The sequence below is a fragment of the Antechinus flavipes genome, chromosome 1 (genome assembly GCF_016432865.1).
Source record: "Antechinus flavipes isolate AdamAnt ecotype Samford, QLD, Australia chromosome 1, AdamAnt_v2, whole genome shotgun sequence".
Taxonomy (NCBI): domain Eukaryota; kingdom Metazoa; phylum Chordata; class Mammalia; order Dasyuromorphia; family Dasyuridae; genus Antechinus; species Antechinus flavipes.
This window is the reverse complement of record NC_067398.1, coordinates 176223400-176237100: the sequence shown is the minus strand read 5'-3', so window position 1 is coordinate 176237100 and position 13701 is coordinate 176223400. Positions and strand designations below refer to the sequence as shown.

The 13701-nt window shown below is 31.8% G+C and overlaps 1 protein-coding gene across 3 annotated transcripts in view; it reads left to right on the top strand.

The window, feature by feature from the left end:
• Positions 1-13701, top strand: part of LOC127559433 (uncharacterized) — a 164396-nt gene that overhangs the window by 101586 nt on the left and 49109 nt on the right. For 2 of the 3 annotated variants that reach the window (XM_051993296.1, XM_051993312.1), the window contains one exon: positions 1589-4650. In XM_051993296.1, coding sequence (XP_051849256.1) covers positions 1589-1622 — 34 coding nt within the window. In that variant the 3' untranslated portion in view covers positions 1623-4650. Of the gene's footprint in view, positions 1-1588; positions 4651-13701 lie in introns of those variants that run through there. The other variant, XM_051993303.1, reaches the window with a different exon arrangement.

The window sequence follows — 13701 nt, the reverse complement described above, 5'->3', positions numbered from 1 at the left end:
ATACATATATACTCAATATGTATATATAAAATACAGATAGGCATTTCACATATATAAACCACACTGGAGAGCTTCTTCGGGTTTAAAAAAATATGTCAATAATAGTTAAATATGGGAGCAATATTCAAGCTTATTATATGAAGGCCCTCCTCTCTTTTTAGCTATCTATATCTGACAGTTTTTTGTACCAATTCTAGCATGAGGCTTTTGGTAATATTCTAGAACCTAGTTAGAGTGAGAATGATGTATCTTTAGTAATACCTAGATAAAAATGTCAATAAATTACAAATGTGATCATTAGAGTTTATGAACAATCCATTAAATATCATCATTAATTTGTCTTTTAAAGGTATTGAAGTGTCCCTTCAGTGACTAATCATACTTCTACTTCTCAGAATTGTTTGGGGGATAAGATGAGATAATCTTTGTAAATATAAGTCTTAAAACACTATATAAATGCTAGTTATTATTTATTTCAAAGCACATCCTTTTTTTATTCTTTTACCTTTTAGTCAAATATTTTTGTTTATGTGTGGGAAATAGCTTAATTATGGATTCTTTAGCTCCCTCTTGCAGTGATTCAGGAAGAACCTAATGATTTTTGGCTTAAATGTCTAAAAAAATCTCATATTCCATAAGATTCTTAATAACCCATTGTATATAGACAACACAAGTTGCTTGTTATTGAGTCTCAACTCTGCCATTAACAAGGTGTGTGACATAGGACAAGTCATTTAAACTCTCTAGCCCTTGTTTTCTTCATTTGTGAGATTAATGAATTGGATTAAATGACATCTTTGGTATCCTCCAGCTCTGTCTCAGTGATTGGATCTGGAAATAAATTATAGGTATACAATGGATATAGACTATTGTGAATTAAATATTTCTCCTAGATCGACAATTTTGGAAGCTGAACTAGATTTAACAGTCAACATTTATTCAGCCCAAAAATTAGACACCCATTTAAATGACTTCTTTTTATAAGATACTATGCTAAGCATTGGCAATATAAAAATATAAAGACACAGATTCAGTAGTTCCTCTCTCAAAGAGCTTACATACGACCAGGGGAATATATCTATATATAAAATATATAATTAATAATGTATGTAATAATAAATATACATAATACATTTTTATATAAATACAAAATACATGCAATAAAATACAAATTTTAGTATACACTAAGAATTCAGGTTATATACTATGGAAGATGTGAAAGAAAAAGGCATAGTTGTTGTTTCAAGAAATGTACAATTTTTATGATAGAACATCAACACTTTAACCAATGAAAAATATATTCATAGAACAACATATCAAAAGGGATCCAGTGCATTGGTGGACCACACTGGCCTGAATAAGGTATTCAACATCCAAACACATTTACTTTCAATTATACCTAAACAATTCATTGATTCGACTCAACATGCATCTTCCTTTACTCTCATACAGCACAGACTAACTATTGCTTCCTGTATTCGGATTGTTTATCTAGCTTGTATCAAACTCTTTGAAACTTTGAAAATTTGGAGTTTTCTTGGCAAAGATACTAAAGTGATTTGTCATTTCCTTCTCCAATCCATTTTAGAGATGAGGAGACTGTGGCAAATTGGATGAAGTGACTTGTCCAGGATCACATAGCTAGTAAGTGTTTGATGTCTGATTTGAACTTGAATCGTCTGACTCCTAACCCAGCATTTATCCACTGTACCACCTAAGCTGCCCATGACCCACATTGGGATATAAAGTAAAAGCAACTCTTCCAGTGCCTTCATTTTGTTCAATTCCCCAAATGTAGATGATACTAAAAACAAGTTTAGATTAATTTTTAGAGCATCTTTGGGCAGTTCCTATACAAATTGATCAGAGTGAACCAGAGCTTATAGTTCTATTTTATTCCATTGATTCAGGCCTTCTATTTTGAGGCAGGAGTCTAAATAAATGATCGTGGAAGAATGAAGTGAGGCAAAGACTCAGTAAGTCTCCCTCACAAAACTGTTTCCAGGTAACATCCCCAGTGACAGGGACAAATTCATCTTTCCTTCACCTTGAAACTATGTCTTAATAAGCCATGGCATCTTTTGATCACATCTAATTCCACTGATTCATAAAGACTGTCTACAAAAAAGTACTTTATTGTTTATATATAAGTCTTAAATCTTATAAGAAAAGGACTAAAATTGCCCAGAGTAACTAACTATCAATCAGATGATTACTTGGATCTGATTCTAAATTGACTAAAATGTTAACTTCCAAAAATGTAACCTATGTTAAACCTATGAAATTTAGTTAAATCTATAGAAAGGAAATTCTAAATCTATACAATGTGTACTATGGTGGTAGTATCAACTTGAGTGATCTGCTGGGTCAGTCTTCAGAGGGACCTGAATGACCACTAATAGCACTTTCCCTCAGATTCACTATCACCCAGTTACAATTCATCTATCATTTCTAGGACACAAATGAAACCTTCAGACTTTCTCAATTCTGATTTCTACATAGAACTTCTCTTTATTGTAGATATCACCAGGAAGAGGACACTTTATTGAACTAATTCTCTTATAGATTGGAAGTTTATGTTAAATACTTTTTTGGGAAATGCTTGCAATTCATGCAGCTCCAGTCTGTTATACAAAATGCTCTTATAGAGTAATTTGAAAGTTTCCAAAGTTGGGGTGTTATTATGTAATATTTTATCAAACCACATATGATTTTTCTTCATTTTAGGAAGTCCAACTCATCACATACATCTTTTGTTTCTGAATACTATAGAGCCCCAAATTTAAACTTTAATAATAGAAATTAAAATTGAATATATAGAACCAATATACAGTAAGTGCATTTCTCTAATTAAGTATTGCAAAATACATGACAATAAAAATAATTAATGGAAAACAACAAAAGCTTGCATCAATAAGATACTGTGTTTCTCTTAGGACTAATATTTTATTCTAATTAATCCTTGTAGAATCCCCATGAGGTAGATGAGGGACAAAGACCCTCTTTTTTATAGATGAGGAAATCAAGGCACAAGCAGGTTAAGAGGATTGCCAAAGGCCACACAATGAGTTAGTGATGAAGTCATGAAAGGGCCCACATCTTTCTCCAATGACATTGCTTTATCTAAAGTATTGTTGCTATGTAGCAAATAAGAAAGATGACTATAGCATTGATATGAGCAAAAATTAGATAACATGCTAAGTCCTAATATTGAAAGTGAAGTTATAAATTATACACGGAATAATCATCCATATAGGAAAAAGACTTCTACCTTCAAAAATGTGGTCTTTCTCCTGTTTCACTATTAAAATTTTTTATTTGCATTTTACAATATCTGTTACTCAACTTCAAACAAATGCAAATGTAACTGTGGTACAAAGTAGCATTTGTGCCACCAGTACCATGAAAAACCCTCATGTGTGAATGGGTGGTTAATTAGGCTGTATTAGATTAATCCCATGTCTCCATTGGTTGTAACAAATGAAAAGATAGTGTGCATTGTCATGGGGATAGACATTTAATGCTGAATGTAAGTTTCATATTTTTTCCATGTGGTTGGTCAGCCAGGACTTCCTTTTAATTTAATGAAAATTTGGTTTGTAAATCAGAAAACCTTTCTAATTGAAGAACATGTAAAGAAGGGATCTGCAAATTTTCTTAGAAATTGAAATTTTGTTTATTGCTTGATGTTAGAAAAAATCACACACCCATATGTACATACACAGAAACCCATCAGGTGCAGCCCTAAACAATGGATTTTATAGAAAATGGATAAAAGCTTCCCTTTTCGGCCTACATAGAAATTTAGGTAAAGGCATGTATAGTGATACCTGATATTTCTAATATGATAATATTGCTTAGGTATTAGGAGAATATTTGTAATAAAAGGTCTTAAATGTCCTTTCTTGTGACATTTTGAGATAATTTTAGCCAAAGTCATATTCTCCTTTTAAAATAATTACATATAGATTATAGTTATTGTATAAGAAAAGACTTGCCTTCCATTTAAACAATGTTGAATACTTAAATGTAAATTTCAAGCAGTGGAACCTAATTTTTAAATTAGAAAAATATTCTAGACCACATGTAAGTTTTGCTTTGTCACTATACTGTATTCCTTTCTGTAGAACAAAGACTGGGTGCATAATGAGCCAATGTAAATGAAGTCAAATCAGCAAAAGCATGGTGGGGGAGGGGAAGGTGTAAAATATGTCAGTTGGTATAATGACCAGGGAGTAGAGAATTTAAATGTTTAATGCCTGCACATTTAGACTCATTTTTCTGTCATCTCTTTGAATGGGTAGACTGAGGTGTTTGAAAGTCCAGAATGAAAGCATCTCCCCCTTGAACTCAAAGGATTATTAATGTTATTTACCAGCATGTATATCATCTGTGCATATATTCATATACTGCTTGTTTGTCTGTATTTTTAAGCAAAGAGCCATGGTAATAATTAGAAACTAATCAGGAAATGCCGAGATTTTTTTTTAAACTCTCCTGCACTGAATGCCAGCTTCCCATCGCCCAGCCATGATGGAAGCTCAGAATACAATAGGAACACAGCAACAATATGAATTGCAAATACATGTATATCTTTCTGCACAACCTTTTTTATTGACTCTTAATAAAATGAACGTCTTCTAAAAAAAATCCTCAGCTGTAAATTGCTTTACTATTGATGACAGAGCTTTGGAAAAATACTGCACATGCCTTACAATCAACTAGACAGAGTTGTGTTAAACAGAATTGTTTAGCTTCTGTCTGTAAATTATGTCTCCCTCTCTTATCCCCCCCTCCAATAAAGAATGGATCTTCTTTAATAATCTGCTGCTTAGCATGTGTTGCAACTATCCATGTGACCATCTTAGTATTTTACATATCTCACATTTATGAATATAACATGTCTTTATGAGAATGTTTATGTTTAATAATTTTCTCACACACTAGTGCTAAATATAATGTTTATTTTCAAGATTATTGGTCAAAAGATCAGCATTGCAATGCTCCCCCATTACATTTTCTTATATGCAGTGTTCCAAAAGGTGGGTACTCCAAATGACATTTATCAAGTCATTTCACTGTCATTCCAATTTAGCTCTCTGGTAATTAGAACTAGAGATATAAATAGCAAAACATGTATTAAGGTTCTATGGTTTCAAGATCCTGTAAAGCTAGTAAATACTTATTCTTGAAAAGAAGCATGTTGATATTATGAAAGTGGAGCTTTGGGCAGAAAATATACTTCAACGAATTGCAAAGTAAGCTAAAATTCTGATTTTTTGTGCTAATTGAATAATTTAGTAGTATTTATGTCTTTACAGTTAGAAAATGAAAAAAAGATATATTTATTACTGGTGATATGGACTCAAGGGTAGCTTGTTAAAAAATTAGTGAAAAAAGAAATGAACAGAAATACTATCTCTTGTCAATATTTAAGCTTTGTTAGTCTGACATCTAAAAGGAAAAAAATAACATGCTAGCCTTTTTACCTTTGAACTCTTTTGTGAAAAATTTAAATACTGCCAGCCTGAAAGTGCTGAAGTTAATCAGTAAATTTGACCAAGATTTATGAACTTTTTCATTCTAAATGCATTTACATATACACAAGCACATACATGTACATAAATTCACTTTATTACATCCATTTTACACGAACTGAACCGTAAGTAGTTGGAGTACTGAAAAAGCCAATCAAAATACTCTTTCTATATCCTTAAGTCCATAAACCTCTTTAAATGGTCTCTTTAAAAAAAAAAACAGCTAAATTATGGAAATGCAAACTATATTGCAGAATATTTGCCAGTTATATCTTGATTCTTATTTGAAATTCCCACAAGAATATAGGCATGACAGTAATATAAAACATAGAAACAGGCAAAAAGTAGAACACAGGGACTTGTAAATAAATCCATGAATATCAAGAAGCACAGATGCTCAGATTATGCATTTTAACAGTCCAGTTCTGTGCTTGTAAACTATAAGTCCAAACATTTGTAAGATACAGTACTGTCAGTTCTACACACAGAGAGAGAGAGAGAAGGGGAGAAAGAGAGAGACAGAGACAGAGAGACAGAGAAAGAAAGAGAAAAAAGAGGGGGAAGAGGAGGAGGGAGAACACAAGACAGACACAATAACGCATAATAATGTTAGCATTCCTACATGTCTAATAGCTTAAATATGCTATGTCTCACCCCATCTATACATTGAGGCTAATATAAAAATTAATATTTTATCAATAGTTCCTCTTTGAACAAAAAAAATGTACAGAAAACGAATTTGTTTTCAAAAGAAAGAGAGACAGAGGGAGAAAGAGAGAGGGGAGAGAGAGAGAGAGAGAGAGAGAGAGAGAGAGAGAGAGAGAGAGAGAGAGAGAGAAATACTTAGAATGGCAATATTTTCAAGATATAACAATATTTGTGAATACCCCATGTTTAGCAAGGTTCATAGCATTCACCAAACACCAGTCTTACATTATTTACATCTTAGCAACGTCAACATGTCTTATTGACTAAGGAAACATAAAGCAATATTTTTAAGCTTCTCTCAATGTTAGGAATGCTTTGCTTAATTCTTTTAATGTTAAAAAAAGGTCCTAGGCATGTATTTTTAAAAATTGTTTGGGCTTTCAGGGAATTGTATTCTTACATGTGTGTTTGTGTGGATGTGTGTATATGTGTGTGCAAATTACAGTTTTCTTGTTTGACTGATACTATGCCTTTAACAAAGAATGACTGAATTGTCTTAACAAAGAAGATGAAGGCTGTATGTGTTGGTTACAATAGAATAACCACCTTCCAGATCTCTTAAATCCACAATATATGTAGTGTGGGTCCTGAGTGGCTTTTGTTTTCAATGTCTTTTGTAAGCTTTTAGGGTTTTTTCTGCATCAAATGTCAAGTTAATTTACAGGGCGCTATTACTGATATGTTTCCTTGGTTTGTGGTTTTCTGTGAAAGGCAGGCAGCTGAGACCAAGTCTTAGGATAGAGGGGGAGGGGCAGCAGGAGAACCCATAACACATACAGTGTGCCAGTGTCTGTAAATTGGCTGCCTGTATGACAGCGGGCCAAGGGAAACCTCTAGTATTCATTTGCATGCTGAAGACTATCTGGGATTAAACTGAACTGATTTTCATACAGGATTTAGACCTGACATTTATTGTTCGGTTCACAGACCTCTTGAAGAAAAGTTTGTTTTCCACTTATACATGAAAAATCTTCTAAGATAAATAAGACTAGCTTAGTAGTAACAGTTCATAAATATCTTTTCTATATTTCTTATGAATTTATCGCATATGATTATGAGACAGATGTTTGACACCAAATTATTATGTTTTTCTTCCTTATCTATGCCAAAGAGAAAATATCTATAAAATCCACTACATGGCATTTATAAAAATGTGTCCATTTAATTTTGGGTACTGAATTTTGCATAAGTAAAAAGTAGACAAATAGTTGATTTAAAAAAATCAAACAATATTTGAGAAGGAAAAAAAAAACAAGAAAGGTTCAATTTCATATCTGCTTCATGTGTTTTTATGAGGAAAGAATAGATTTTGCTTGTACTGTAAGCATCAATTACATACTTTTAAGGAAAATATGAAAATTTAAATGATTGCTACATATGAGCCAAAGGTACCAAATTTATAGCATACAATACTTCATTTTCATTGAATAATCGATCCATAATGCTCTTCAAGCATTTTAAATATTCAAATATTAATCATTGACAGTGATAAAAATTCATAATGCAATGTTTTCAAAATATTTTAAGAAAACCAAGTATTTACTTTTTATGAGAATATAAAACCTATTTTTGACATGGTACCAGTATAAAAGACATGATATTAGAAATGCTTTACATTGCTTCAAAGTCCTTTTTTTTTTGTAGGTCAATATAAAGATTTAACCTGGTCACCAAAGAGGCCTATAGATCCAGACTCCCAAACTCTGAAATGTTGACTTCTTTACATTTTCATAAATATAATGAATTTTCAACATATGCTGAAAATATACTTCATATATTAAATAAATATAAAACTTAAGATATGTGTCAGCAATTAAAAATATTATTGTTTAGGTCAACACCTTTGGGAAAAATTACTGTAAAATCTATTACACATTTCAATTTTTAATATATCAATGTAAGTTTCTGAAAATGTGGGACATAAAGTATTCTGATATTTGCTTTTCTCTATTAATATTAAAATATTCATTACTCTTCTTTCTTTAAAAAGGATAATCTATAGTATGTGGTTCTCAGATTTTTTTTAATATTGCATTTATTGTAAGTGCACAAATGCATGAATATGCCTGCCTTCAAATCAATTAAAGACGATGGTTTTATAGTCAATGAAGATTATGTAATATTAAGCTTCTCTTAGATAAAACATTAGTGGGATTTTTTTTTAAAAACCAGCTATCACCAGTTTGTATAAAAACTAAATTATTTACTGGGCCATTTAACAAATTTATAAGATGATCCATTTAATATTTCTGTGAAATAATTATGTTATATTTACACACACGTGTGTGAATAAGCCTTTTATTGGAAACCAATAAGTAGAATTTATAGATATGAAAATATTGTTGAAACTTTGTCATGGGAACATGTTTTTATGCTAAATGTGTGTAAGTTGCAAATGTTTGACAAATATGAATGTAAAATGTGTCTACACATGCAAAAGGAAGAGAATCAAGGCAATTATTTGAACAATTCAGTCCAACCCCCCACTTATGCATGGAATAGATAATTGAAGCAAAAGTGGTTTTTTTCCCCTTGAATTATTTGGATGATTGCTTCAATTCTTCACTTCACTTTATATGTGTATGTAGACATAGTCATTGTGTGTCTTTAAAAGTACCACAGTTAAAAAAAATGCAACTGCAAAAGACTGAACCATTTACTATCCCAAGTCTTTAAGCTTAATATACTATTGAAATGATTTTGGAATAAATTGGAACTTATAAAAAGAATGATTCTAATCTACTTTTCTAAATGATTATTTCTAAAGCAACATACAGCGATATTTAGATGTAACATACAATTATATATGCATCATGCAAGCTGGCTTTCTCAAACCTACTTTGGCATACTAATGCCACAGTATCATTCATTACTATTTCTATTAGCAGTATACTTCCACAGCAGGCCCTACTAATTGCACAAGGAGTATTCATGACTGTATGTTATCACTATACTCCTGAAGAACATTTAATTGTAAAGGTTTGACCCCAAGATGAAATCCTGAAAGTATATGATTGAGAAAATGAAATTCTGAATCTAGTCAGGTGAGTTGGGGGAGGGTCATTTGCAATCAAGCTAATTTTAAAGCCTTTATTGTTAATACACTTAAAAATATGGCTGATATAATGACTTGATCTCATACAGTTATTTCATCGCTTTAGTGACTGCATATGAAGTAAGTATTAATTACTCCTCCATTTAAAATTCTGGATACAATTCACATATACTAATTTTAAGCTCAAGATGTCTCTCAATCAAATTGTGGAGCTTTTTATTTCTTGAATGTAATTAGTATTGTAGAGTATTCACGACAAACATACTGAACAAGAAAAAGGATTCCTACTTGGTAATCACTGTAAATATGAAATTGTCAAGCTAGTCCTAATTAGTCACTGAAATAAAGATAATATGCAAGCCTCTAGGAGGTGCAACAGACTTAGAACAAAATTCAAATATGCCACAATCAGATTATTGTTTCAAGCAACTATGCTTAATAAAGTTGGTAGATGATGTTTGCCAAATCATTCTGTCAAGCAAGCAGTCACAGTTTAAGAGTAATTAAGCAGTTCATACTCATCTTAAGAAGCCAAAGCATAAGAAATCTTTATGTCTTGGTAGACCTGGAAACGCCTGAGACATTCATGAAAGTACAGCTTTAAAAAATTAAATAAAAATACTTCTTAAAGTTCAAGGCAGAGGATTTCTTTCAAAAATATCTTTTCAAAAATAGAATTCTAGCAAAGTATTTGATTGTTTAAAATTTTTATTATTCAAATTCTTACTAGTTCACACTTCTCCCTAGAGAGAGGCCAAGAAAATATTAAAAATACTATAGAAATAAGAAGGATAAGATATTTGTCACTCTCGTTTAAATTGATGTATGCTGCTGTCCTATAAACGTCACATCGGATAACCCTGAAAAATTACCATGAATCTCCATAATTACGCATATTCATGATGGTGTTTTGCATACCGCTAACAGCAGACTGCATGTGGGGTGGGAAGAGTAGTGGGGGAGGGGGCAAGAGTGATTTGACAGATTAAAATTATTACCAGTATCATGAAAATAGGCATAGCAACAGTTCCATTTTGTTAGGTTTTGAAAAACAAAAGCATATCATAGAGCCATATGATAATTACATAAATAGGACTCTTCTACCACACTATAAAAAAGTCAAAAGAAATAAAGTGATTAGAGATATTACTGCGAGACGTGATGTTTTAGTTATTAGACTATAAGAGTTGGAGTTAGGAACTGAAAAGGGAAAGTAATTTAGACTTTTTTTTTTTTTTTCGAAGGATGGGGAGCAGGGAGAAAACCATATGGCTCCTGATGCATTCCCACACCGTAGATGTGCCGAGTGCGAATTATGTGTCTGTATACTTATTCTCTGAGAAATATGAGGTAATATTCAGTAAACTGTTAAAAGACTCTGAAGAGATAGAAAGTTGTCTGGTGTCTATCTCAATAGCTTTTTGTGCTGAGGCAGAGAGCAGAGTTAATCAGGGACTCTAGAAGTAATTATCGACAGAGTTTGGGTAGTACAAATGCTTGGGTAAACAGCGATTGTTCTTTCCACAAGATTGCGAATAGAAACAACAATACTGGTATTGTCCTCCACTTCTCATTAAGGGGATTCAGGGATGGAGCTCAGCACTCTGAGGCGGATGGGAAACTGACAGAAAAACTGTGCTCTGAACGGTATCTCTCATGATCCCACTACAACAGGCTCTGGCTTTTGGCATCAGCAGTGCCAGCTGCATTGGGAGAAGCCAAGCCTGTCATACCATCTTCACATCAAATCTTCAGTATTCAAGAGCCAAAGCATAGTTAGAGCTTAATGAAGAAACAAATACAAAAGGGAAGATTAGGCCTTGTTAACACTCGCATTCATTTGTTCTTATAGAAACTGCAATGGATGGGTTGTTTTATAGAATTCATTCTTTTCCCTCTAAAAGAGAAAAGTTACATTGATGATGCATTTTTTATTGTAAATACTCAGGGGGAAAAAATCTTTCTGTTCTGTATAACTCTAAACCAGTACATTGTTTTGTCAAAAATGCCACTTGAAACAGTTATGTCCATGACAACTGTCAAAATTTGTAAATAAATACTTTTCATTTTTATATTAATCATATTGTAGTCCTCTCCACATAAAGCATTCCTTTGCATACGTAAGTAATAACATGGTACTCTTTGGAGAATTAGTGATGTGAAACTTTATCTATTGTTATTGGATTAACAAAAAACAATCTGCTCTTTGAGGCTAAATATTTATATTTCATGGCTCCAAATTACTTTTATCTTCAAATTAATTGCATTTGAGAAAAGGGAACTATATTTTTAAAGTTCACCATAAACTAACCAGAAAGTTTGACAGCAGAATGCTATAGTTATTTTTTTATTGTTGTAAGCAATCAGTCAACTATACAAAGGTGCATTGTGTACAGCTGTAATGTAAAACCTATTTTTGTTTATGCTACATTTAGCTATCTGTCAACCACTTAATATGGAGAAGGTTCATTTTAAATGATATTATTCTAAAGGAAACAAGAGCTCTTTAATGGAATAATGTATTTACTATGCCACAGTTTGTGTATAGGACCTCCACCAGGAAGATTCATAATGTATCTGTAGCTTTAAAACCTTAGATGCATGTTTAATGAGGACAGGCTACTGCTAGTAGACACTGATGCAGAAGAATATACAATACCTCTGCAGGGTCTGAGACTGTTGATTTTTACAATTTCTTGTACAATCTAAATACAAATTCATAAATGAGGTGCTTTATTTTACATCCTTTGCCTCCCTTACATTATAACAATGGGAAATGTAGACAAATAGGATTGTTTTTTAATATAGAACTTCTCATCAGTCAACATATCAGAAGGTCTAATTAATGCATGTCTTATAAAAAAGTACTTTTTATTGAAAAGTACATTTTTAAAAAAAGTACAATATGGACAAAGTCTCCAAAATAAACAACTATCTATTGTGATGTGAGTAAATTTAGGATTGGTTCTCCTTTATAATTATACGATGATGACAAAGCATAAAACATACTTCTTACAAATTAAGTTTTTGAGCTGTCTAAATAATGAGATGCATATTGCATAAGGCAGGGCTCTATATCTTAAATATCATGAAGATATTGTCTTCCAAGTTCCCATGCACGTAATGCTTAAAGTCACATGAGCATATTAAGAACATTACTGTGTGATATACAATTTTTATTCTTCTGTGTTTGAAGGAAGAAATTGTGATTCCTTAAAAATAATATATTAGAACTCTTTTGTGATGCTGATAGTGCCAGAACATAGAATTATTTTAATATCTTAGACAACATGGGTTATGTTCACGTAGCTCTATGCTTTACTATATGTAATTGATATATTTGGGAGTGTGTGTGTGTGAGGGGGGGGTGACATAATTGCAACCATGGCTACTTAAATCCATGTCATAGAGAATCATGAGTAATGAGTCTACTTAATAAGGAGCTCTACTATATTTTAAAATATATCAGTTTCCCCCATTTTATCCCAAATATTTCCCAATAGAAAACTCCATTTTTAAATGACAAATCAAGTTGGACCCTGATTGAGTGAACTGGTCTTATCTCAAATGCTTTCAACTGAAATGTTGAAACCCTATTACAACAAATACATGCTTGTGGATGAATTATTTAAATGACATTTGGCATTTAGAAGTTCACTGTTGTGGTCACTCTGGCATCTATTCAATCACATAGCTGTTGCATACTCTAAATTGCTAGATTTTCTTTATTTGTTAATTTTATTAGCAGACTCCTCAGCAGTTTGTAATTAAGTATGACAGGTAGATTTACATGATGTCTCCAAATGTCAGTATTGCTCTACAATAGCATTAATATCACAATTTTTGTTAGCAAGTAAAATGAGAGTACATTTTTCTTTATGTTTCATAACACATTCTAAGATTTTTTTTTTTACTAATTACATCAGCATTAATGTGGTTACATTATATCATCCATTCTTAAAGCTATCAGATAAATTTCAGCTGACGTAATCAGTTATGTAAAAAAAATGCAAAGCATAGCTACTCTATTTTATCACAGAATATTTTATCTCTAAGATGCCATAAATATGCAGTTAGAAAACACACATGGATTATTTGGATTAATTTAAAACTACAGTGTCATACACTAATGCAGACAATGTTTAGAGGGAAATCACATGTACTAAAATTAACATGAAAATTTCTCTCAAAGATATGCCTCTAATACAGCAAAAGCAACTTGCAAGTACTTGATAAAATATGGAAGAGGACATGTAAATGAATGCAAATAATATTTTAAAGTAAAAATCATTGTATCTTTGAAAGATTTTAAATGTATGTTGCGAGTTAGGAAGTAATGTCATATTGTCTTCAGGAATTAGAGATCTAATGCCATAGTTTTTAATGGTCTTAATTTTATTT